This window comes from Narcine bancroftii, chromosome 5 (genome assembly GCF_036971445.1).
Source record: "Narcine bancroftii isolate sNarBan1 chromosome 5, sNarBan1.hap1, whole genome shotgun sequence".
Taxonomy (NCBI): Eukaryota; Metazoa; Chordata; class Chondrichthyes; order Torpediniformes; family Narcinidae; genus Narcine; species Narcine bancroftii.
Window position 1 is genome coordinate 129,354,852 of NC_091473.1, and position 27,392 is coordinate 129,382,243.

Below are 27,392 nucleotides of genomic sequence, written 5' to 3' on the forward strand. Positions count from 1 at the left end.
TCATTTTGAGAGTTTTCCTTTCCTACAAGATTGGCTTGAATGGCACTTTTAATATTATTTTCTAGTATTTACTATGGCTACTTTTTAAAGATTGGGACCACATGGGGTGAGCTCCTTTTCATTTTTACAGGAACATAGCATGAATTGGTACCACTCCTGTCTACCGTCTTGGATTGAGGATCTCCCCTGGACCTCTCTGTCTCCAGAGAAGATGCCTGGCCCGGTGAATGTTTTTTTTTTGGTAGAATAGTTTGCTTGTGACAGAGTATATAGGTGTTTGGGAGATAAATTGGGAAAGGTTTGTTTTAAGCACAAACACTTTAAAACATATAATTTTTGCAAGAGTGCTCAGACTCATGGTGGACTGCCATTTGAAAAAGGCAACAAATGTAACAAGATGTCTGGAAAACAGAATTTACTGCCTGGAAGGTCATGTGATCTTTGCAGGCAGAGAGCAGAAAAAAACAGGTTTTGCTCTCAGAGTTGGAGGGAGTGAGAGACACAGACATTGGCTCCAGAGGGACAAGCTGGCAAGCATTGGAAGACGGCCCGGTCAAAGGAGAGGACTGGCTGTTCCCCTTATAATAGGAGAAACAGAAAGGAACAGTGGTGACCTGAAAGAAAGAGGTTATCATCTGGAAAACCCTGAAGGGAGGCAAGTTTTGTCAGCAAGAGTGGCTGATTAAAAATGAATCAGGTGTCCTGGAACAGGAAAAAAACCCCTCTCTGAAAACCAACAACAGCCCTTCTGAGTGGGCTGTTTACCTGTTAAGCACCAAAGCCTGGTGGACTTTATTAATGTTAACTTGCACAGTATAAGAAATGCCTGCAACCAGTGAGATTGGACTGTGAACCTTGCTGAACTTACACACACATGCCCTTAGAATGAGAGAAGGGGGGGGGGGGGTTAAGTGAGTCAATAGAGATAAGCCCCCAGTTGTTTTTTTTCTTTGCATTTTCCCTTTAACTTTTTCAGCATTTGCAGTATTTTTCTGCCTTCATCGACCAATTAAAGCCCTTCTCTGCGGTCACATGAGTTATTAAACTTTAAGCTGTTTGCTGTCAGTCTGATCGCAGGGTGGGAGGTGAGGAGTTGAACCCGCCGCTACGTCTCTCCCGAGCTGCGCCCAGACCTCGGCGCCGCCACCTGGCCCCGCTTTGCTGGCGAACCTCGTGGGTGAAACAAAGTTTTCCTTCCGAAGTTTCCGCTCGGGGACAGAACCTCCCGGGACGACCATGTCCCGAATGTTGAGCGCGGACCTGCCCGATATCGAGGTAACGACCCGCCTCGGCGACTTTCTCCTTTCGTGGACCCCTGCCAACTTTTGGGGGTGGCTCTGGAAGGGCAGGCAACCACGGAGCGGTCTTCCCCCGGACCCTAACTACGATGCCGTGCAGGTGTGCGTGAGACCCCGGCACGGGTTCCCAGGCAAGCCTGTGCGTGTGTACAGGGGTGTCCGACTTGTCCCAGGCAAAGCTTGTGCGTGTGTACAGGGGTGTCTGACTTACCCCAGGCAAAGCTTGTGCGTGTGTACAGGGGTGTCCGACTTGTCCCAGGCAAAGCTTGTGCGTGTGTACAGGGGTGTCCGACTTGTCCCAGGCAAAGCTTGTGCGTGTGTACAGGGGTGTCTGACTTACCCAGGCAAAGCTTGTGCGTGTGTACAGGGGTGTCCGACTTGTCCCAGGCAAAGCTTGTGCGTGTGTACAGGGGTGTCCGATTTACCCCAGGCAAAGCTTGTGCGTGTGTACAGGGGTGTCCGACTTGTCCCAGGCAAAGCTTGTGCGTGTGTACAGGGGTGTCCGACTTGTCCCAGGCAAAGCTTGTGCGTGTGTACAGGGGTGTCCGACTTGCCCCAGGCAAAGCTTGTGCGTGTGTACAGGGGTGTCCGACTTGCCCCAGGCAAAGCCTGTGCGTGTGTACAGGGGTGTCCGACTTGCCCCAGGCAAAGCCTGTGCGTGTGTACAGGGGTGTCCGACTTGCCCCAGGCAAAGCCTGTGCGTGTGTACAGGGGTGTCCGACTTGCCCCAGGCAAAGCCTGTGTGTGTGTACAGGGGTGTCCGACTTGCCCCAGGCAAAGCTTGTGTGTGTGTACAGGGGTGTCCGACTTGCCCCAGGCAAAGCCTGTGCGTGTGTACAGAGGTGTCCGACTTGTCCCAGGCAAAGCTTGTGTGTGTGTACAGGAGTGTCCGACTTGCCCCAGGCAAAGTGTGTGCGTGTGTACAGGGTTGTCCGACTTGTCCCAGGTAAAGCTTGTGAGTGTGTACATGGGTGTCCGACTTGCCCCAGGCAAAGTTTGTGCGTGTGTACAGGGGTGTTCGACTTGCCCCAGGAAAAGCTTGTGCGTGTGTACAGGAGTGTCCGACTTACCCAGGCAAATCTTGTGCGTGTGTACAGGGGTGTCCGACTTGCCCCAGGCAAAGCCTGTGCGTGTGTACCGGGGTGTCCGACTTGCCCCACGCAAAACTTGTGCGTGTGTACAGGAGTGTCCGACTTGTCCCATGCAAAGCTTGTGCGTGTGTACAGGGGCGTCTGACTTGTCCCAGGCAAAGCTTGTGCGTGTGTACAGGGGCGTCTGACTTGTCCCAGGCAAAGCTTGTGCGTGTGTACAGGAGTGTCAGACTTGTCCCAGGCAATGCTTGTGAGTGTGTACACGGGTATCTGACTTGTACCAGGCAAAGCTTGTGCTTGTGTACAGGGGTTTCTGACTTGGCCCAGGCAACGCTTGTGCGTGTGTACTGGGGTGTCTGACTTGTCCCAGGCAGGCGTGGGCGGGCAGGCATCCCAGACAAGGGGGATATGTGTGTATGCATGCATGTGTTTCACGCGTGTGTCCGTCCCAGTTAGGCGCAGGTCTGGGCATTTGCCTCTCAGGCTGACGCTCACCGAGGCATCCCTGGCAAGTGCGCATGTGTTCAAGGCAGGGACAAAGCCATCTCAGATGCTTATCCTGGCAGTTTTTTGACTCCTGAGCAGGTTTGTGCTGATGTCGCTCAGTCTAAAGTCAATTTGTCATGGTGCACATGGCTTCTTTTACAAATGTGAGCAAAATTGAGTCCAGCAGTGGACATTTTAGCAAGGCATGCTCCTGCAACAATAGTTCAATTGTTATTCTATACACCTCATTGTCACCAGAGTATCTGATGAAGGGTCTTGACGTGCAATGTGCACTGATCCATCTGCTCACAAATTACCACTGTCTGCTGGGCAAATATAGATCAAAAATGTAAATGAAGTGGGTTTTGGTAAGTCCAAGACTGGATCCTTTCCTGGGAATTTTCCTATGCTGAACCCAATGTTAGCAACATTGGAGTTGTAGCTGACCCTGAGATGTGCTTCCAAACATGTATTTAGACCTAAGAAGATCACATATCTTTGCCTATCTCTGTTGCCTTCTGAAATCATTTGTGGAAACCCTCATTTACACCATTACTCATCCAATGTGTCACTGCTGTATCAGGTAAAAAGATTAAGCTGATCCTCAACTCCAAATGGCTTAATGTGCACCAAGCCACATTCAATTATTGACTCCTGTTGATTGCCAACGAAGCAACATCTTCACATTTTCACCTCTCCTGTTGCTGTGATACCTTCCAGTATGTCAGTTCTCCAAGTTATTTGTGCTTCTCCAATTCTGTGATTTTTGGGCAACCCTGATTTATTCACTCTATCAAGTTTATTGTCACCTGATGTACATAAACTGTTTTTCCAGGTTATATATGTATAGCTCTTGTCCATAGTACACAAACAACATGGATACAGAACAATCCCAAATAAATATATACGAAAATAATTTATGGGTTCTTCTCGGATTATTCAGCAGTTTCACTGCCTGCTGGAAGAAGCTGCTTCCGTGCCAGGCGGTCCTGGTTTTTATGCTCTAGTATTTTTTCCTTTGAGGTCATGTCTCGAAGATACCGTGGGCTGGCATGGTAAGGCTCTTTGATGATTCTCTGAACCCTCTTTAAGTTGAATCGTTAAGTTTATTGTTATCTAATTATCCAAGTACGACTTGACGAAAGAGCGTTCTCTGGTGCTCAGTGCAAAACCATGCAGTCATACAACCAGACTTAAGAGACGCACAGACAAAGGTAAAGATTACATTATTATCATGTAATGCTGCATTGCGAATGTAACGGGCATGAAATTTTTAAATTTCGTCTGCCGTAAGGAAGACAGAGTTGCCACTTTGTCAAGTGCCCCTCATAGAAATGAGACCCCAGCAAGGAACGAACTCTTGACCCCGGGTTCACAAGACCAGTGCTCCAACCACTGAGCTGTTGGAGTCATATTTTACAAATTCAGGACAAGTTTTATATCTATAAAAATAAATTAATAAACAATGTCTTGTACAAATGAGAATCTCTGATGTTAAATGTGAGCAGTTGGTAGTTCAGGATTCTTACTGCCTGTGGGAAGAAGCTGTTCTTCAGCCTGGTGGGGCTGGCTCTGATCCTTCTGTATCTCTTCCAACAGGAGCAGCTGAAAGATGCTGTGTGCAGGGTGGAAGGGGTCCTCAGTGATTTTGTGTGCCCTCTTCAGACAACGATCCCGCTAGATAATGGTGGGGGTGGGGGGGGGGGGGGTGGAAGGAGCCTCAAGTGATCCTCTCTGCCACTCTTATAGTCTTGTGGATTGACCTCCAATCCATTTCTCTGCAGCAACTGTACCACACTGTGATGCAACCGGCCAGGATGCTCTTGACAAAGCTCCTATGGAAGATTGACATAAAGGTAGCTGGAAAATCATGCCTGCTTCACTCTTCTCAGGAAGCGCGGTCACTGTTGAGCCTTCCTGACAAGGGAGGAGATGTTGAGTGTCTGCGATAGGTTATTAGTTCAGTGAACTCCAAAGAACTTGGTGCTCTCCACTTACTCTTCTACAGAGTAACCAGCGTATCCTGTATCTATCATTAGCCACTTTCATACTTGCAAGTGATCCCAGGAATGAATGCCTTTAAAGTGGCAAGCGTGAAAGCAAAATCAGCTCCATGCCAGCATTAGATGACGTTATCTCTTGCTGGGGATTGACGGCCTCAACTCCCAAATACAATCCCCAGTGTCTGCAGGGTCTGGCATTGCAATCAGGCTAGTGTAAAACGGGTAATTGCATTGTGGGATTGAAATGTCCCAAGTTTTCGCATAAGTGCAGGAGTGTGAAGGAAGAAAAGATTAAAATGAAGGTATAAACTTTGCCATGATGTTGTAATGGGAGAGAGAGCAATAAAGGACAATTTTTAAACAGGGTGGGAAAATTGATAGTGCTATAGTGCACAATTCATAAAGACTGAGGGGGAAAAGCAATGACTGACCAGACTTCCCAGAATGCCACGTGGCAGAGAAAGCCCTGCATGCTTGCATGCAGCCCTTTCTTTGCCAGGTGGAATTATGGGAAGGCAGGTATGCCATTGCTTTTTCCCATGGAATTTATAAATAGTGCTACAAACTTTCCCATGCTACATAAATTGAGCATGATAGCGCTAAAAACTTTCACGTGCTATATAAATTGAGTGCTATAGTGTGACGACAATAATAGAAATTCACTAAGACAAATGGTTACCTAAACAAAAGTTACTTTTAATTATCTTTAAACATGAAAACAGGATCAAACTTTAACTTGACCTAATCCCCTTTTAATTTGAAGCGCACGTATAGGTAATGTGTGTGTAAGTTCAGAAAAGTTATTTGATTCATAGTCCAATCTCACTTCTCACTCCTTCAAGTTCACTGGTATCAGGCAATTCTTAAACTGTGCACAGAATTTAACATTTATGAATCTTCACCAGGCTTTGGTCCTTGAAAGGTAAATGGTTACTAGTCAGGAAGGAAGGTTCTTTTTCAGAGAGAGATTTGTTGCTCATTAGACGCACACAACTGATTCCTTCCAATCAGCCACTTCAATGTCTTCCTGAAGAAACTTGCCATGTCAGGGTTTTCCAGCTGATATCCTCTTTCTTTTAGGTCACCATAGAATTCCCTTTCTGTTTCCCTTATCTCAGGTGAAATATTATACAGCCAGCCATCTCCTCTAATATGGATCACAAGGGCTTTGACCAGCCTGAACTAAGAACTTGCAACCCATCTTCAAAATGTTTTTTTTCACAAGCTTGTCGTGTTCCATTTCCCAGCCCCAGCTGCTGCTGAACTGTAGAACTCCATTCTCTCTCTCTCTCTCTCTTTTTCCCTCCCTCTCCCTGTGTGCAAAAACCACATGACCTTCTTAGAACAGCAAACTGCATTCAGACAGACTGCATCACTGGACCCATCTTCTGAATCCATTCATCGGTTACTTTCAAAAACAATAATCCATTACTCCACAGCATGTCCGATTAACACCTGCTTGTGAAGTCCTTCAGCAAAGTAGGTTCCATTGACTTTACAAAGGCATTTGGAGGCTGGACTGTCTGGCTCTTGCATTTTAAATGAGATCTGTTTTAATGTTTGAATTTGTTTGTGACCTACTCTTTTTTAAAAAAAAACCCACAATTTATCTCCTTCAAAACTTACCTATATATAGTATAAAAATAAAATAATCTGTCACAATAGCGCTACCAACTTTCCCACCCTGATTAAAAATTGTCCACTATTGCTATTTATTGCTCGCACTTTCCCACAGTCCCTTAAAAAGATTTATATAGATCGGCACAACAGCAATGGGCTGAAGGGCTCATACTGTGCTGTACATAAAGCTTAATTATGTTATAATCAGGCATGATTAATTTTGTTCAAATATAAGATCCTAATACATTGATCAGGATTTAGGGCAGTTCCACCATCACTTGATGCGTCGTGATGTCACTAGTAGAAGGTAGAACAGTCCTAACCCTGGGGATGGCTCCTTGCAAGTGTGAAAGGGTTCAGTGTCCCAGTTAGGAGTGGTCAAGTGTGAAAAGCCAAACCCCCATTCCTAACCCAGGGCACTGATCAGCCAATTTAGTGGGATGCAAGTGTGAAAGGGGCCATTGATCTGCTCAGCAGTTTTAATCACCCTCCATACTGACCTCTGATCTGATGTTTTCCATTTACCATACCACAGCCAGAATATTCCCTATTGTGCCTTTGTAGAACATTGTTAAGATGGTGGCCGGTAACATTGGCCTCCTCAGGCTCCTTGGGAAGTGTAGGCGCTGTTGCACTTTCCTGACTAATTAGGTGGTGTTGGGGGTCCACGATAAGTCGTGTTTTAAATGGATGCCAAGGAACTTTGTGCTCCCCTTCTCTCTATGATGGAGTAATTGATATGTAGTGGGGAGTGGTCCTTCGTCCTCCTGAAATCTCCACAATCAATTCTTTTGTCCATATTGGGACTGGGATTGCTGCTTTTGCACTTCTGCACAAGTGTTTCAACCTTCAATCTACTGTCTGATTGGCAGATGGCATCTTCAATGTGAAGCCATGGTTTCCATAAGCTACTTCTGGCCATCTGACCTAATAGCTTTATGGTGTCAAATCTTAACAACATTTCCAGGAAACATTTGAGATTTTATTGTATGAAAGTGGCCAGATCAATACAAATTGCATTGTGTGTTAAACTATTAACCTTAGAATGTGATTGTATTTTTGCCAGCTATCTCTGGTGTCTCCATAGAATCCATTCATGGCTCTCACCAATTTTTGGGACCGGACATGAAAACTTGTGTTAGATCTATGTCTGTGTCAACTACTGTTATAATTGTGTTAACAAACATGAGAAACATTTGACAGTATTCATTGGAATTTAAGAGAATGGGGGTGGGGTGGGGAGGGGGGGGGGCGTTGTGGATGGAACTCTCATTGAAACATTTTGAATGTTGAGAGGGATGGACAGAGTAGATAGCCCCATTCACACTTGTATCCCACTAAATTGGCTGTTCAATGTCCTGAGATAGGAAGGGTGTTTGGCTTTTCACACTTGACCACTCCTCATTGGGACACTGAATGCTTTCACACTTGCAAGGAGCCATTGCCGTGGTTAGTTCCATTCTACCTTCTACTGGTGATGGCATGATGCATCAAGTGATGGTGAACCATTCCTAAATCCTGATCAATACATTATGATCTTGCAGTTGAACAAAGTCATTCATGCCAAATTATAACATAATTAAGCTTTGTATACAGCACAGTATGAGCCCTTCAGCCCCTGTTGTTGTGTCGACTTATTTAAACTTTTATAAGGGACTGTGGGAAAGTGTGAGCAATAAGTAGTAATAGTGGATGGTTTTTAAAAAAGTGTGGGAAAGTTGGTAGCACTAAAGTGCTCAATTTATACAGTATGGGAAAGTTTGCAGTGCTATACTGCACAATTTGTATACTGTGGGAAAATTGGTAGCACTATCGCATACAATTTATAAATACCGTGGGGAAAAAATGATGGCAGACCTGTCCTCCCAGAAAGTCATGCGACAGAGAAAGGGCTGTATGCTCGTCTGCATACATGGAGCATTCCTAGAGGGCTTTCTCTGCCACGTGGCCTTCTTGGCCTTCTGGGAAGTCAGGTCAGCCGTTGCTTTTTTCCCTCCATGGTCTTTATAATTGTGTGCTATAGCACAACCAATTTTCCCATGCTGTTTAAAAATTGTCCGCTATTGCTCTCTCTCTCTCTCTCTCTCTCTCTCTCTCTCTCTCTCTCTCTCTCTCCCTGGCAAAGTTTATACCTTCATTTTAATCTTTTACTGCACTCAGCAAAAATTTGGGTAATTTCAATCCCACAATGCACTTACTTCTTTCATACTTGCCTGATTGTAATGCCAGCGTCTGCAGACACTGGGGACTGTACTTGGGGGTAGAGGCTGTCAATTCTCGGCTTGAGATGGCATCAGCTGACGCTGAGCTGATTTTCCTTTCTCACTTGCCACTTTGATTGCCGTTTGATTCTTGGGATCATTTGCAAAGGTGAACGGGGCTATAGAAAGGTTGTTTCCCATGATGGGAGACACTAGGTCAAGAGGGCGCAACTTTCAGGTTTGAAGGGTGTTAGCTTAGAACAGAAAAACATAGAAATTTCTTCAGTCAGGGGTGGTAAATATATGGAATCTGTAGCCATGGGCAGTTGTGGAGTCCAGGCCATTGTTTCTATTTATATTTAGATTCAATTTTAATGCCATTGTGCCAAGTACAGGTACAAAGCCAATGAAATGCAATTGGCATCTAACCAGAAGTCCAAAGAATAGTGCTATTTGCAAGAGGCCAGTTCTAGATTAGCAAGACCATCAAAGGTTATGGAGAGAAGGCTGGGCAGTGGGGCTGAGTAGGAGAATGGATCAGCTTATGATTAAATGGAGGAGCAGATTGATGGGCTGAATAGACTATTTCTGGTCAAGAGGCTGTACCTTCTAACTGTATGACCCTTCCCACTCAACTGATCTGACATCCATTTCTACAATTTCCTTAACTGGTTAATTGAAGACCTTGCAATGATGTCTGATAACTCATTGTTAATTTCATTTCCTTCCCTGGCCACTAAACATTTGGCCCTTTCAGGAGGCCTGAACACCCACTTGTAAAGTAGCATAATCTTCCACCCCCTTGCAGCTAAAGACATACTCACCTGATTGGGGCAGAAACGCCTCGGAGGCGCTGATGCCAACCCTCCTCCAGAAGGGATAATCGGCCGAGTGCCACACTTCGCCGATGCACCTGAATGTGCAACCGCTGTATGCGGCTGCCTGGGGCGGGCTGCCTATTCTATCAGCCGCCCGGCAGCGGGGAAGGCCATTGGAGGACGTCGGAGGGTGTTTAGTGCAGGCTGTCATAACCCAGCTGGCTGCTCTTGCACTAGGGTTGTTCTCTGTGGTTCAAAACGCGGCATAGCAATGGCTGTCTTCCCTACCCACCTGTATGGGGGATTATGGGTAGGAAAGACGGCCATATTTCTGTAGTGAAACGGAAGTAAACTCCCACAAAGTCAGAATTTTGTTGCTAGACTGACCAATTGATGCAGCTCATTTCCTTAATATTATTTGATCTGAACCATCCTTGGTTACTGTTCATCATGAGAGTGTTTGAAGTTTTCTTTTGTTAACATGAGTAGTTGTTTTTTTTATAGTTTATTTAGATATTCAGAATATATAGTAGTTGTAATGGATTGGAATAAAAATTGAAAAAATGTGCAGGTCCACAGCAAGTTGGGCAGCAAATGTGGAGAGAGAAGAGTTGATATTTTGGGTTGATGAAAAGGTTAGAAAGAAGGCCAGCAAATGGAATGCAAAAAGAAGGCTGCAGAAATCCGCAAAAAAGTGGTGAAATGGGCCAGAGTATAGGGAGCTTCATTTTGAGAAAAAGCAGAGCTAATGCCCCATGTCAATAATCATTGCACCATGAGAGGTGATTAACCTGAAATCAGGCAATGGCCTGTTCCTTTCTACTATTCTGTAGAGTTCTTGTTTTAAAACCATGCTGGGTCTGTTTGGAGCATGTATTCGTCAATTTTATTCTTTCACATTTCTCTTTGAGCCTCTTGCATATCGAGGCACAGAGCGTAGAGGACCAGCTGTTTGCTTGTTTTTTGCACTTGCTTTTGGTCATGGTGCAGATTCCTCATCAACTTCCGACTGATCTTGTAAAGGAATTAATTGAAATTTATGGTTATGGGTGGACCCCAACTTAAGATGGGGTTTGGATCGACAACTCGCATCGTAAGGTGAAGTTATCGTCAGTCGGAGTCCACCTGTACAGGAAGTTTTCTGAGACGCTCCTGCTGGGAGGCCAATCCATTTGCGAGCCCCCGCTCCCCCCTCCCTTTGCGCGCCCCCGCTCCCCCCTCCCTTTGCGCGCCCCCGCTCCGCCCTCCCTTTGCGCGCCCCCCGCTCCCCCCCTCCCTTTGCGCGCCCCCGCTCCCCCCTCCCTTTGCGCGCCCCCGCTCCCCCCTCCCTTTGCGCGCCCCCGCTCCCCCCTCCCTTTGCGCGCCCCCGCTCCCCCCTCCCTTTGCGCGCCCCCGCTCCCCCCTCCCTTTGCGCGCCCCCCGCTCCCCCCTCCCTTTGCGCGCCCCCGCTCCCCCCTCCCTTTGCGCGCCCCCGCTCCCCCCTCCCTTTGCGCGCCCCCGCTCCCCCCTCCCTTTGCGCGCCCCCGCTCCCCCCTCCCTTTGCGCGCCCCCGCTCCCCCCTCCCTTTGCGCGCCCCCCGCTCCCCCCTCCCTTTGCGCGCCCCCCGCTCCCCCCTCCCTTTGCGCGCCCCCCGCTCCCCCCTCCCTTTGCGCGCCCCCCGCTCCCCCCTCCCTTTGCGCGCCCCCGCTCCCCCCTCCCTTTGCGCGCCCCCGCTCCCCCCTCCCTTTGCGCGCCCCCGCTCCCCCCTCCCTTTGCGCGCCCCCCGCTCCCCCCCTCCCTTTGCGCGCCCCCGCTCCCCCCTCCCTTTGCGCGCCCCCGCTCCCCCCTCCCTTTGCGCGCCTCCGCTCCCCCCTCCCTTTGCGCGCCCTCCGCTCCCCCCTCCCTTTGCGCGCCCCCGCTCCCCCCTCCCTTTGCGCGCCCCCGCTCCCCCCTCCCTTTGCGCGCCCCCCGCTCCCCCCCTCCCTTTGCGCGCCCCCGCTCCCCCCTCCCTTTGCGCGCCCCCGCTCCCCCCTCCCTTTGCGCGCCCCCCGCTCCCCCCTCCCTTTGCGCGCCCCCCGCTCCCCCCTCCCTTTGCGCGCCCCCGCTCCCCCCTCCCTTTGCGCGCCCCCGCTCCCCCCCTCCCTTTGCGCGCCCCCGCTCCCCCCTCCCTTTGCGCGCCCCCGCTCCCCCCTCCCTTTGCGCGCCCCCGCTCCCCCCTCCCTTTGCGCGCCCCCGCTCCCCCCTCCCTTTGCGCGCCCCCGCTCCCCCCTCCCTTTGCGCGCCCCCGCTCCCCCCTCCCTTTGCGCGCCCCCGCTCCCCCCTCCCTTTGCGCGCCCCCCGCTCCCCCCTCCCTTTGCGCGCCCCCGCTCCCCCCTCCCTTTGCGCGCCCCCGCTCCCCCCTCCCTTTGCGCGCCCCCGCTCCCCCCTCCCTTTGCGCGCCCCCGCTCCCCCCTCCCTTTGCGCGCCCCCGCTCCCCCCTCCCTTTGCGCGCCCCCGCTCCCCCCTCCCTTTGCGCGCCCCCGCTCCCCCCTCCCTTTGCGCGCCCCCGCTCCCCCCTCCCTTTGCGCGCCCCCGCTCCCCCCTCCCTTTGCGCGCCCCCGCTCCCCCCTCCCTTTGCGCGCCCCCGCTCCCCCCTCCCTTTGCGCGCCCCCGCTCCCCCCTCCCTTTGCGCGCCTCCGCTCCCCCCTCCCTTTGCGCGCCCCCGCTCCCCCCTCCCTTTGCGCGCCCCCGCTCCCCCCTCCCTTTGCGCGCCCCCGCTCCCCCCTCCCTTTGCGCGCCCCCGCTCCCCCCTCCCTTTGCGCGCCCCCGCTCCCCCCTCCCTTTGCGCGCCCCCCGCTCCCCCCTCCCTTTGCGCGCCCCCGCTCCCCCCTCCCTTTGCGCGCCCCCCGCTCCCCCCTCCCTTTGCGCGCCCCCGCTCCCCCCTCCCTTTGCGCGCCCCCGCTCCCCCCTCCCTTTGCGCGCCCCCGCTCCCCCCTCCCTTTGCGCGCCCCCCGCTCCCCCCTCCCTTTGCGCGCCCCCCGCTCCCCCCTCCCTTTGCGCGCCCCCCGCTCCCCCCTCCCTTTGCGCGCCCCCGCTCCCCCCTCCCTTTGCGCGCCCCCGCTCCCCCCTCCCTTTGCGCGCCCCCGCTCCCCCCTCCCTTTGCGCGCCCCCGCTCCCCGCTCCCTTTGCGCGCCCCCGCTCCCCGCTCCCTTTGCGCGCCCCCCGCTCCCTTTGCGCGCCCCCGCTCCCTTTGCGCGCCCCCGCTCCCTTTGCGCGCCCCCGCTCCCTTTGCGCGCCCCCGCTCCCTTTGCGCGCCCCCCCTCCCTTTGCGCGCCCCCCCTCCCTTTGCGCGCCCCCCCTCCCTTTGCGCGCCCCCCCTCCCTTTGCGCGCCCCCCCTCCCTTTGCGCGCCCCCCCTCCCTTTGCGCGCCCCCCCTCCCTTTGCGCGCCCCCCCCTCCCTTTGCGCGCCCCCCCCTCCCTTTGCGCGCCCCCCCCTCCCTTTGCGCGCCCCCCCTCCCTTTGCGCGCCCCCCCTCCCTTTGCGCGCCCCCCCCTCCCTTTGCGCGCCCCCCCCTCCCTTTGCGCGCCCCCCCCTCCCTTTGCGCGCCCCCCCTCCCTTTGCGCGCCCCCCCCTCCCTTTGCGCGCCCCCCCCTCCCTTTGCGCGCCCCCCCCTCCCTTTGCGCGCCCCCCGCTCCCTTTGCGCGCCCCCGCTCCCCCCTCCCTTTGCGCGCCCCCGCTCCCCCCCTCCCTTTGCGCGCCCCCGCTCCCCCCTCCCTTTGCGCGCCCCCGCTCCCCCCTCCCTTTGCGCGCCCCCGCTCCCCCCTCCCTTTGCGCGCCCCCCGCTCCCCCCCTCCCTTTGCGCGCCCCCGCTCCCCCCTCCCTTTGCGCGCCCCCGCTCCCCCCTCCCTTTGCGCGCCCCCGCTCCCCCCTCCCTTTGCGCGCCCCCGCTCCCCCCTCCCTTTGCGCGCCCCCGCTCCCCCCTCCCTTTGCGCGCCCCCGCTCCCCCCTCCCTTTGCGCGCCCCCGCTCCCCCCTCCCTTTGCGCGCCCCCGCTCCCCCCTCCCTTTGCGCGCCCCCGCTCCCCCCTCCCTTTGCGCGCCCCCGCTCCCCCCTCCCTTTGCGCGCCCCCGCTCCCCCCTCCCTAGCGATGGTAATATGTGCATGTTGGTAATATGTGCATGTGTTCCAAATGTCCTTTTATTAAAAATTAGCATTGGGTTTGACAAAGCAACGATTGGGAAGCAATCTGTGTGCACTGATTGGACGGAAGCTTTTCTTCGGAGAAGGAAAAAGCAAATACGTTGATACAGGTCGACCCCAACTGACCTTTATTCAAAATTGATTTGGATCATCTTAACTTTGAAATATTGTAAGTCAGGGTCTATCTGTAGTGCAGAACTGGCTTTAGAAAATGAAGACTAATTTTGTATGCAGTGCCAAAATAATTAACTCCAGTAACTAATTCAATGCTCGAGCTAATGATCAAATCAAAACATTTACCTTAAAGCTGAGCTTTGTAGTGTTGGTAGAAAAGAGGATGGGGTAGGTGACTGTTTGTTATGGCAGCCAAATTGTTTCTACAGGCTTGGTATCCTGAGGCTTGGACTCTGTTTCTGAGAAATGAATTTGAACCTGCTGCCGTACCTGGGGAATGCAAGTGAGGAATTAAATAAATGTAGAACAAAAAAAAGCTGGTATTAATCATTGAGCCATGAAGTTGATGGAGTTTGGTGAAATCCCCATCTGATTCATTGATCTTCTCCAGGGAAGGAAGGCTACCACTTCAGACACTCAGTGATTAGTAGTCTTAAAAGTTCAACAGTGTTAAAGATGGCAAATAAATTCAGGGTTAGTCAATGACCTCGTCTTCCCCACCACCCCTCCAAACATCTAGAAAACAAATCTTTAAAGCATGTGGGATTACGATTAATGCTTAAGAGGATAAACTCCTGTGAGCAATGATGAAGCTATTCATGCTGTAATTTTCTTTCATTCTCCCCATCATACCTAATTCTAATTTACCCTTTTTCTCATCGAATAAAAAAACAGGACAGGAACAGGCTATTCAGTCTACATGCCTGTACCAAACATATTGCCTAAATTAACCTGAGCACTCTGCTTGCACATGATACAAATCCCTCTGTTCCTGCATTCCATTCCTATTTCCAACGAGAACATCTTAAAGATGACTATGGTATCTATTTCCACTAGTTCTGGTGGACCCAACCATTTTCTGTTTAAAAAGAAACTTGCCCTGCACACCTCCTTTGAACTCTTCCTCCTTCCCCTCGCTGTAAATAAGTGTCCTTTAGTATGTAACATCTTTACCCAAGTGAAAACCAATCCTAATTCTCTACCCTATTCAAGATTGAATTAATTATTGTCGTAATAAAACAGTGTCAATAGGGCATGAAATTTCTCTTTACTTGCTGACAGGCAGACAGATTCGCCACTGGCAGGAATTGCCTAAGCGCCTCTTAAAGTCGGTTTGAGAGGGGACCAAGAGAGTCCTCCCAGAGTCACTAGTGTCCGTAGATTTGCCTCCAGTGCTTCCGCAGCCCCCGCAGCCGCACAGAATCCAGTTCAAAACTTTGTCAACCCGAGCTCCAGATCCGAACCTCTGATGTGGTTAGCAACCCTTCAGCACCCTCGGCACCTCCTGGCCTACCAATTATGATACCCGGTACCTCTCCAGCCAGTTTAAGCCAGTCTCCGGCAATCTGCAGCCTGGCACGAGTTTCCCGACTCTTAAAAGCATTGACTGGCAGATCGATGTGTGGGTTGAGCCTCTCATCATTTTACAAACTTCTCAAGTTTCCCCTCAACCTTTTTGCTCCAAACAAAACAACACAAGTTTGTCCAACCTCTCCTCGTACCAAATTGTGCTCATACCAGATGTATTTTTTTAATGTGACACTTTTTATTACATGACAATAAATTGAATCATGAAACTTGAAGCGCAGAGGCTGTAGATGCTGGAATCATAGCAACAGGTCCTGACATGAAACATTGACTGATCATTTCTTCCTATGGATGCTTCCTGACCCGCTGAGTCCCTCCACCTATTCTCTTTCCGCACCTTGCTCATTTATATAGTTAAACGGAAATAAACAGAACAGATTGCAAATGCTGGGGTTGAACGCAGCTGTGGTGGAGCCACAGTTAATACGGTTTGTATGTGTATGGCTGGACCGCCCTTGCTGATTGTACCAGTGGCTCCTTCCCTTGATTCTCTTAATAAAGATGGCAATCCAGAACAGGCTGGGTCTCGGGTCAGCAACATGAGACGTGCCTTCTGTTTTCTTTGGCTTGGCTTCGCGGACGAAGATTTATGGAGGGGTAAATGTCCACGTCAGCTGCAGGATCGTTTGTGGCTGACAAGTCCGATGCGGGACAGGCAGGCACGGTTGCAGGGGAAAATTTGTTGGTTGGGGTTGGGTGTTGGGTTTTTCTCCTTTGTCTTTTGACAGTGAGGTGGGCTCTTCGGTCTTCTTCAAAGGAGGTTGCTGCCCGCCGAACTTTGAGGCGCCAAGATGCACGGTTTGAGGCAATATCAGCCCACTGGCGGTGGTCAATGTGGCAGGCACCAAGAGATTTTCTTTAGGCAGTCCTTGTACCTCTTCTTTGGTGCACCTCTGACACGATGGCCAGTGGAGAGCTCGCCATATAACACGATCTTGGGAAGGCGATGGTCCTCCATTCTGGAGACGTGACCTACCCAGCGCAGTTGATCTTCAACAGCGTGGATTCGATGCTGTCGGCCTCTGCCATCTCGAGTACTTCGATGTTAAGGATGAAGTCGACCCATCAGTGAGGTCATTTCTAGTCTTTGAAGTTTTTGTCGTTGGAACGCAAGTGCCAGGGCATTATGGGCGGGGCTGAGGACTGGCTTAAAAGCTGCAGCGTAGAATCCAAATAAAGCAATTGTGATACTCGAGCTCGCAGCCTGTTGCCTCACTCTCTCACTGCCCTTGCTCACAACCATCAACGTACTGCTGATTTTCATTTGTACTTAACATCTGATGCCATTCATGTCCGTGTCCAACAATAGTCGGCCAGCGTTGATGGATTTCAGTTGCCCTGATACCACTTTATCACGGTCGCAATGTCCTGGTGAAACCTTTCATTGGGTTCATCACTGACTGCATCAAGATCAGCAGGGATGAAATCCAAGTGCGAATGCAGAAATTGAATTTTCAATGGCATGTTGCACTTGATGGTTTTGTATGCTTGAAGAATCATTGAAAATATGACAGGACATCAAAAAGATAGGTTGTATCTTTTTAAAAAAAAGTACGTGATAGGAAAATGTTTGAGGTGATTTTCGTGATCAGCAGCCCAGATTCATAAAATACACCCAAAAGTGTTCGGGAAGCAAAATCTTTGTTGTCCAGTGAAGTTGCATGTTGTGGTTTAATGTAACTCTTCAAAGTTAAGTCTTGTAAGAGATTCTCAGCAGATGTTTATCACATATCCTAGTCAATGTGTTTGACCTTCAAGTGTTTATTTTGGTGTACATCAGAAAGCTAATGTTGCTTCTTGATTAAATGTTATCCTTGCATTCCTGTTCGTATTCTGACACAACTATTTTAAGTTACCACAGGATATTAGTATAGCTGCTGTTGTGGTTGTGTCCCTTCATTAATTTTTGGAGATGGAGTCCCTTTAGCCAGGATTAATATCCTGAGGCCTGGAACTCGATTTGGAGAAATAATTCGTCAGTACAGTGAACAACCCTCTGTCGTGAGTTACCACATTACTACTCATCGAGTCCACGCTGCTGAAGATCCAGCTGTGCTGGATGGGTCACGTCTCCAGAATGGAGGACCATCGCCTTCCCAAGATCGTGTTCTATGGCGAGCTCTCCACTGGCCACCGTGACAGAGGTGCACCAAAGAAAAGGTACAAGGACTGCCTAAAGAAATCTCTTGGTGCCTGCCACATTGACCACCGCCAGTGGGCTGATAACGCCTCAAACTGTGCATCTTGGCGCCTCACAGTTTGGCGGGCAGCAACCTCCTTTGAAGAAGACCGCAGAGCCCACCTCACTGACAAAGACAAAGGAGGAAAAACCCAACCAACCAATTTTCCCTTGCAACCGCTGCAATCGTGTCTGCCTGTCCCGCATCGGACTTGTCAGCCACAAACGAGCCTGCAGCTGACGTGGCCTTTTTACCCCCTCCATAAATCTTCGTCCGCGAAGCCAAGCCAAAGACTCATGACTAGGGTCTCAGCATTCCATGTTTAAGTTATTTCAGCCTGACTCTTTTAATCCACTTACAGGACTTGAAGTCAATGTGACCATAGATCATTGCAGCTTAACCCTGCAACTGTTGCCTCGAAGTGTGACTAATTCTCATGATTGTATCACTGCAAAGGCCAAGTCCTCTCTCCGAAGTGTTTTCTTCATAAAAATCAGAATCCCAAAAGCATAATTAACAGACTTAATACCACCCAACCTCAGCTGCGTTAGGGCAGCACAGTTGGTGTAGCAGTTAGCGTAACACATTTACAGTGCCAGCAATTGGGACTGGACCGGGGTTTGAAGTCCACGCTGTCTGTAAGGAGTTTGCATGTTCTGCGTGGGTTTTCTCTGAGGCTCCGGTTTCCTCCCACCCTTCAAAACGTACTGGGGGTATAGGTTAATGGGGTGTAAATTGCGTGACAAGGATTCATAGGCCTGTTATAGTGCTGTATGTCTTTATTTTTTTTTTTACAATTAAAAGAACTGTAAAATGCTTCATCTTGCTTTTGTTTCCACCCATAATTGAGCCTAATTCAAAGCCTTATTCTGTCACTCTAGTGATCGTCATTGAAGTTATGAAATGTCCTTGGTTTTATTTCTGATTGCAAGTGGGAATAAAATTCTGGACAATATATCTTTGCTTTCTATAGCAAAGTTAAACTTTATTCAAAGAATGTAGGAGAGTTATCTGAACAAGGATGGCTTTAACTCTGATGAATGTTTTTGGTAAAGTATTCAATCAGCTAAAACATTTGACTCTCCATCCAATCTTGTTGGGTTTTTTTTTCAGGGTAGAACATACTGTTGGTTGCTTCCAGAACAATATATATTTACCCCACTGGTAAATGTGTAAATGTTAACTTGCCTTTTTAGGTTGTAACAAAAATGTTATGGGTCTGAATAAATTTAGACAAAGCTTTGTTGTGTGAAAAGGTTTAGTATTATAAATGGATATATCACATGATCTTTGAAAGATTGTTCATTTATCAGCATTAGTAAATATCTCTATCCAATTGCAAAATAAATCAGTTATGATTGGAGAATTTCAGATATCAGCAGCGAGTTAGATAGTAGTTGGCATTTCAACATCAGGTTGACCAGGCTAAATATAACAGGATACACATTTCATCACTTGCTCGTCTGCCCTTCCTGAGAAGACTGAAGTGGGCAAGGCTACCGCCCACCATCCTTCTACAAGTATGTCCTGGCCAAATGCATCACAATTTGCTGCGGTTGCTACAAATGAATGGATTGGAGGTGAATTTACAGGACCATAAGAGTGGCAGAAAGGATCACTGGAGTCTCCCCACTCAACACCAACCCCGCAAACCCCCCGCCCCCATGTCGATTGGATCGACTGAGATCATGATCTGAAGGGAGCCCCTTCAACCCCTCACACAATCTCTTTCTGCTGCTCTGTTTGGGAAAGAGATCCAGGAGGATCAGAGCCAGCACCAATCAGCTGAGGAACAGCTTCTTCCCACGGGAATGGAGAACGGCTGAATGAATTGCTCATACAAACCTGCTGAGACTCTCATATTTATGAAACCATACATATTTGTATATACAAATGCTTGTGCTGAATGCATGTTATTTGTTTGTTTGTGTGTCATGTCTGGATGTGTGTCTGCGTGTTTTGCATTGAAGACCAGAGAAGGCTGTATTGTTGGGTTGTACATGTGCATTTCTATAGTACTTTCGGTTCTGCCCAAATACTTGCCTTCACATTTCATTACGCACTGCTCTTTATATTTATTTCATTGCAACCTGATTGAAGAGATGCACTATGGATGAATAAAATATAACATTTTAAAACCCTCTGGAAGGTCATTTATGAACTTCCTTGCATGAGTTCTCCTTGAACGCCTCACATGGATCCCTCAACCAGTTGCAATGCTGCTTTGGAGCACTGGTGCAGAAGTTAATCCACTTGTTTATAGGATCAAGTATGTTTGGGGCCATCAGTTTTCAGAGTGGGGTCTGTGATCCAATTAGAATAATTCCTGTTCCATCTTCCTTTATTTGAAGACCTCAAGCTACTGATCTAAAGCCTCTGATTCCTCTTCTTCCCCCCCCACCCCCCCAACCCCCCATCCATATGGCTCAGGATCAGATCCCAGTGGCTTCACTAGCGTTGGTGCCTAGTTGGTGGCATCACCACCCCCTCCGCCCACCCCACAATGAATTTACTCCTTTGTCAGACCATAAAGAATCCTCAGTAATGTTTTCTTTGCACCAATATTACTCGTAAATTGTATTTCCCGTTTTATCACTGAATGTACTGGCAGTAGTAGTGTGATAAACGACTAGCAAAATTAAAATTACACCTTTAAATTACAAGATCGTACTACTTCATCTCAAATAAGTTATTGATCTAGGTTCGCAAGTGCTAATTATCACAATATTGTATCTAAAATACCAGAAAATTTGACAAAAGCAGCGACTATATAAAAAAAAAACCAACAGTGCGGTCTTGTAGCGCGTGCAGACGGAACCACATGATCCGAGGCATCATTGTTATTGGGTAATAAATAGTGCGTTAGAAGGTTCAAAAAGTAAATTAGCATAGAGTTTTAGCCTTGTGGAATGGGCTTACGAAAAATGTTTTGTTATAACTAACTCCGGGGATATTTTATATTAAAAAAAAATACATTTTATAGGCAGTCATTTTGGTGTCACCCCCTCTGATGGTGTCACCCAGTAGGGTCCGTACCCCCTTAGTGATACCAGTGTCTGATTCCAGATTGCAATTATCTAAACCTCCCCAGCAATGAGAATGCTTAACGACTAAATTAACTGCTCACGCTAACCATCCAAGAGTACTGTTTATTAAACCATATTTATGTATTTTATATACTATATGTATATTTGTCCTGCATATGTCTGTCTTATCAGTATTTGTGGCATAAAACACAATGCTTGAAAAACTCAGCAGGTCAAACAGTGTACTTTATATAGCAAAGATACATACATCACCAACATTTCAGGCTTCAAGGTATGAGCAAAATGTTGGCAAGTTCCTGAATAAAATGGCGGGTAGGGATAGGGGCAGGGGGAGGAGAACATTCCTACAGGCTGGAGATGATAGGTGGCTAAGGAGGGAAGGTACACCAGAAAACGAGAAAAGGGTGATGGCTCTATGAATGGGCAGGAAAGGGGTGGAGAGCTCTAGAGAACAAGACAGAGGACAGGGAAGAGAAGGAAAATGGTGAGTGGTCTAGCAGAAACTGGGGATGTCGATGTTGATGCTATTTATTAATCCCCCTCTGTATGTGTGGTATGTCTGATTGTATTGAGGACCAGAGAATGCTGTTTTGTCAGTTGTACTCAATCGGATGATAAAACTTGAATTTGATCATAGAGTAAAATCTACGGCACCTACGGGAATCACAGATGGCGGAAATGTAAATTTTCTGGTTGATGTAATACCACATTTGGAATGTAACATGCATGAAATTCTTTAACTTTGTCCACCGTAAGGAAGACAGAGAGTCACCACTTTGTCAAGCGCCCCTCACAGAAATTAGGCCCCAGCGAGGATGGAACACGCAACCCCTGAGACTAGAGCTCTGTACACCTGCGTTAGGAATACACAGTTTAAAAAAAACAAAAGTGAGTGCAAAATGTAATTTGGAAAAAAAAATCAATATTGTAGTCTTTAATTGTGTAAAGTTATCTTTAATCAAGCAATTCCCATAGCTAACAACATTTAAAGTTGAAGCCTGGTCGCTGGCGCTGTAACAATGTTGACCTAACCGCTACTCTAACTGTGCCGCAGTAATAATGAACCTCTTCCCCCAACTTTACAAATAAAAGCTACTAATAGACTTAACACTAATAAAAAATAAAGATCTTGCGTGGCATGGATACGGAGACACTTTGGGAGAGATGCCCCAGCGGTGAATGGCATTGGCTGACTCTATGTTCTGGGAACTCATTTCCTTCCAATGCAAATTTATTGAAACTTTATTCAAATGGCTGCTGCAGCCAGGTAATGACTGGGGTGCTTCGCTGGCTGAATGCTTGCTCCCATCTTCACCAAGGCAACCCAGCTCACCTCCACACAAATGATCTGGTCGGGCTCTCAGTGCACCCTCCTCACACTGACCACCCGGCTCACCTCCATGCAAGTGATCCGCTCAGGTCCTCGGTGCACCTTCCTCGTGCTGACCACCCGGCTCACCTCTATGCAAGTGGCAACACTGAAAATAATGCGTGCGCATTGAGGTGCATTGCTAGTTCGGCGGGGCAAGCCTGCACGTGTCCGATGAAGTCTCAGTGCTCCCCAGTCGGGTCCATGTAACCAGACTTGTCATTGAAATGATTTATTCATTTCCTTTTTCTTTTGTTGGTTGTTTGAGTTTCCGGTTAATTGAATTCCAGATAATGGGGATTTTACTGTACCTCTTCCCAACTGAGATCGTCAGGGTCCTAATGTCAACGGTGGATGCTATTGCTTGCAACTCCTACTACAAGCTTCCAATAGCAGGCTGGTCCTTCCTTCTCTCCTCTCATGCTGACATTCCGCTGATGCTCTTTGACTCTTGGAGAGGATGGAACCAATTTCTTCATTCAATCCAGTACTGAGAATCAGATTGGTGGGCTGGAAACTAAAACTGCTTCTGCTGTAACAACCATACTGCATTCAGAAAACAACCCCTTCTTGGCCCAGGTTTTTAACCTTGTTTAACATAAAGAAATGGCACAATAGTTTGATGGAATTAAAACTCGAGTTCACGTGATGCTTTTTGAGCCAGCCTGTGAAACCTACCCCGTTCCTTTACTTTGTTTCTCTCCTACCCTGCCCCCCCCCCCCCACAAAATGCTCTTAAAATCTTGATTTATTTCCGATTTCCTGGATCTGCATGACTGAAAGGCTGCCTTCTGCTCTAAATCAACCAGTCGGGGTGCTGTCACTTGCTTAGTATTTTGGAACGTGATTTTTTTTCCATTCCTCCATGCAGTTGAGGATTATCTGTAGCTTCCAAGTATTCAAGCTTAGGATGCTGTGGCAGTATCTTAGTTCTGTTCAACCGTGCATTAATGGCCCAGGGTTCAAAGGAAAAGATATCTGTACTTTATCAGCTGTGGCACGACTAGTCAGCCAACTGTAGATACTGCTTGTGGAATGCTGCTGCTCCAGGCATTTTCCATCAGTATGAAATTGTGCCTGATGGCAATTAAACAAAAAAATCAACAATTTTTTTTTTAAAGGGGTGTCTTTGGGTGAAATCACAGTCAAAAGAGCTACTTTAAAAATCTTGAATGCCACTGACAAATTTCCAGCCTGCCATTTTACTTTCCCGTTTAGAGACGACGTGCATCCTCTGCAGGTTCCTTCCTGATTGCTGATATGATAACTTGGTCACTTCTTTAAAATAAATGTAGTCATTGAACTTTGCAGTTGGGATGGTTCTAATCATTAGGGGATTAAGATGGGCAATCAGAAAAAACTTTACACCGGCAATGACACAAATGCAATTTTTTTTGATCTTGAGAGTTTAACTTTTCCTCAGGACAAATTGCCCAAATTTCATCAGTAAGATGGACTTAAAGATTTCTTTCTTCACAAACTTAGGGAGTCCTTGCTGCTGTCTTTCATTTGACTCCAATATTGGTTTTCATTGATTGCATTAGTAAATATATCTAAGACTACTAGTGGAAATAATCTGTTCTTCATGTTCAGTCTGATTATACCTTTTTTTTTAAAAGGTTTGCTTCCTGAAAGAAAATTGGGAATTATGACAGACAACATCAAGCTGAATACAGAGATGATTTCAGATTCGCTGTATCATGTAGGAAGTTGGAGAAACATTGGATTAACTTTGATTGAATTTAGCCTGTTTAATCACATAATGACACTGGCACAGTGGGTGAGATCAACTGACCTAAAAATGTTTTGCCGCTAATTTTCATTAGTACTCACCATCTGATTCCTCTCGTGTCAGTGTCCAACAGTAGTCAGCCATCAATTCCAGTTGCCCTGATACTGCCTTTCCATATTCACAATGACCTGGTAAACCTTTTCATGATGTTCTTCGCTGACCAGTAGCACTTACATCAAAGGTGATGAAGTGTTTTGAAAGGCTGGATTTGAAACATGTGGCACCTGTCTGAGCAGAGGCATGGATCCTCACCAATTCACCTATCCTTGTGGATGCCTTCTTAATGGCTCTACACAAAAGTCTGAAACACCTGGATAGCAAAGATGCATTCATCAGAATGCTCTTTATTGATTAAAATTTGACATTTATCACCATCATCCACTCAAAACTGACCAGCAAACTCCAGACCTGGGAATCAACACCCCACTGTGTAATTGGATCCTAGACTTCCTCACCTCCAGTCCACAATCAGTGCAATTGGTGAGAGCATCTCCACAATCTCCATCAGTACCAGACCTCTACACTGCATCCTTAGCTTTCTGCTTTGCTCATTCACACTGTGTGACTCGGTACGACAATAACTCCATCTACAAAATTGCCAACGATACCATGGGGGTGGATTGTGTGTGTGTGTGTATATATATATATATATATATATATATATATATATATATATAAAAAAAGTAATGAGTCAACACACTGTAGGGAGATTGAAAATTTGGCTGAATAGTGCACCAATAACAACCTTGCCCTCAATGTCATCAAAACTAGAGCTGATTATTGACTTCAGGAAGGGAAAATCGGAGGTGTACAATCCAGTGATTATTGGGGGATCAAAGGTGGAGAGGCATGTAGCGATGTCTGGGGCTTGGACCATGATCTGGACACCTAGCCAATAGTGATCTTCGGTAATTGAAACGAGCCACAGCAAGGTGTTCACTTGTGGAAATAATAGTTTATATCTTAATGCTTAAAGCTTTTGCTGTTAGAATTGGAAGGCATCTTATTATAAAATGGCTAAAATCATATCATGTGTCACAAAATGCCTGAACGCATTTTACAAACTCTGGAGAAAACAGGTTGAAGACCTTGGAAAGACAGAGATAAGAAATGGCTTGCATAATATGATTAAAGTTGAAATAAAGCTGGCAAAAATATAATTAAAATTGTATCCTTCAAGGTAATGTTGATTATTTACCAGACAAAAACACATGCCATTCTTTTGTGTAAGATAAACCCCAGAAAACAGAGTTGAAAATGTTTTTTTATATGATAAAATTATGTAAGGCAAAGGTAGGGATCACTTCTACCCCTTAGGTATTTGAAATTGTATAAATATAGAATTAAATCTCTGTATCTTTGAAGTGAGAGCTAAAGGTTTCAGGCAGGTGTCAGAAATGGCCTAGTTGGCAAAGATCTCACATAAACTATTGATACAGATGGAATAAGTGGCAACAGTGAGGCTGGGACTTCGGGCAGAGTTGACAGCTCACCTCCGGGACTCTTGAGCCTACTCTCGGGATCACTGTGGTCCCTCATTTAAGGTTCCTTGTTGAGATCCATAGAACCAAGAGAGATAAACCATGCAGGTCACTGGAGAGACAAGGTTATATTGTTTGCATGAGGTTAAATTTAATTTGCTCAGTTGGCCAGTGAGGCCCAGATAAAAGGTTTTAATTTGTGAAACAGGCAGCAGATAAGAGATGGGACAGCAATTGGATAAGGCAGATGGATCTGCTCTAGTTCAGCAAATGTGTTATTTGATTCCAAAGTATAATAAAGATTAAGGGTGAAAATTTAAATTGGACAGTGAGTTGCGCAACTCAGTTTAAAAAAAAAAGGGTAGGAATTGAACGGGAGGCCAGAAAAAGGGATGGCCGGGTAAATTTATGATAGTTAAAAAGGTGGTGATATATCAGAAAAGGGACCGGTCCTGTCCATGTCTGTCTTACCAGAACTGTTCCAAAATGACACTGAGCAGGAGGAAGAATTTGTAATACTAATAATACAGCTGATGTGGGGGAAAAAAATGCATCAAATAAATGAATTAGAGTGGAAAGCTGAGGCCCACAAGAAGTGGGAGAAGTGTGAGAGACGATGTGATCCACAGGAGAGGAAACTGGCATATCGACCCGGACCTTGTTTAGTTATTAATGATGTAAAATTAATGATGATTGACAGCTCCTATCCTGTCTGTGTAGTGTATATATATATTTGAAAGACTGACATTAAACTTTTCCAGGAGTTACAGAAACTAACCCAGCTAAGTTATGTGGATGAGCAGCATATTAAATTAGAAGGTGCTAACCAATTGTGATCAATATTAAAATAAAAACAAAAATTACGATGTTTAAAATTTAAATTTAAATAGGAACAGACCAACACTAACTACAAAATGGAAGTCAGCCCACACTGAAATGAGATCAGATAACAGAATACAGCAAAATATCACTTTAAAGCATACAGATCTTTATTCCAGTAATAATTAATTTGTATATGGGAAGCAAGGAAGATGGATCAGGAGAGCTCAATTTCTGACACCTGTCTGAAGCCTTTGGCTCTTGCTTCAAAGATGCAGAGATTTCCTTCTATATTTATGCAATTTCAAATGGAGAAGGGGTAGAAGTGACCCCCCCCCCCATCTTTGCATTACATCATTTTATCATTTAAAAAAACTTCTCAGCTTTGTTTTCTGGTGTTCATCTTAAGCAAAAGAATGGTATGTGTTTTTGTCTGGTGAATAATCCACTTTACCTTGGAGGTTACAATTTTAATGATGTTAATACCAGCTCTATTTCAGTTTTAATTATGTTTATGCAAGCTATTTCTTACCTCTGTCTTAGCAAGGTCTGCAACCAGTTTTCTGAAGAGTTTGCAAAATGAGTTCAGCCATTTTGTGACACACTATATGATTTTAGCCATTTTATTGTTATAAGCTGCATCTAATTATTATGAGCTCCCATCTAATTCTAACAGCAAAAGCTTTAAGCATTGATATATAAACTATACTTTGACACATTAATGGGTGGCCGGACTGGACTCTATCCTTGATTGACAGGTGATGTGACATCTGAATAAGTTTCAGACAGGAAGGACACGTGACCACCTACAATCCACAATACTCCAGAAAGGCAGGGAGGCCACATTTTCCTGCGCCATCCACATCGAGTAGGGCAATAGGGATCTTTTGTGGCTGCTTTCTTGAGGCAGTGCCTCAATGGATAGGTTGATGGCCATGAAGGACTTGGCTAGTTTTGCTACTGCAGCCCTCCACATTCCAGGGGACTTGAATTATGAGAATATGAAGAGAGTTCTTCAAAATTTACAGGTTGACTGTGCTGGCTATCCAAGTGTCTTCAGGAAGAGCTGGACACTTGTTCACTTCGCCTCGCTTCACTTTCACATGATAGCAACACCTTACTCTGCGAGGCGTCTATTATTCATATGTTTATGACAGCCACAAAAGATTGAAAAGCACCTCTCCAAGACGCAGCAACAGATGAGGTTGAAAGTTAAACCAAGAAAAATGGCTATAAGTAAAGGACAGACCATTGTGGGATGCTCATGTCCAAAGTATCAGTTGAAAATGAGAGAGCATTTTGGAGCAAAGGGAATATCCACAATCCTCAATAGTAACATTCAAAAGAAGTCCTCATAAGCCCTTTCAATATTGTCAGAGAACTAGTTTACTAGACTTTCAGGCCAGCAGCTGTCTGAGTGCAGGAATCCTCACATAAAGTGGAATGCAAAAGACTCAGGGAGGGGTGTTATAACAGGGTAATTTCAAT

General features: G+C 47.2%; 1 protein-coding gene across 1 annotated transcript in view; it reads left to right on the plus strand.

Annotated features, from left to right (window-relative positions):
- Positions 1-1,065: 1,065 nt before the first annotated feature.
- The window catches only part of LOC138763967 (dihydropyrimidine dehydrogenase [NADP(+)]-like), a 1,056,199-nt gene continuing 1,029,872 nt past the window's right edge, over positions 1,066-27,392 (plus strand). The window contains exon 1 of the mRNA XM_069939063.1: positions 1,066-1,275. Coding sequence (XP_069795164.1) covers positions 1,237-1,275 — 39 coding nt within the window. The 5' untranslated portion in view covers positions 1,066-1,236. The remainder of the gene's footprint in view (positions 1,276-27,392) is intronic.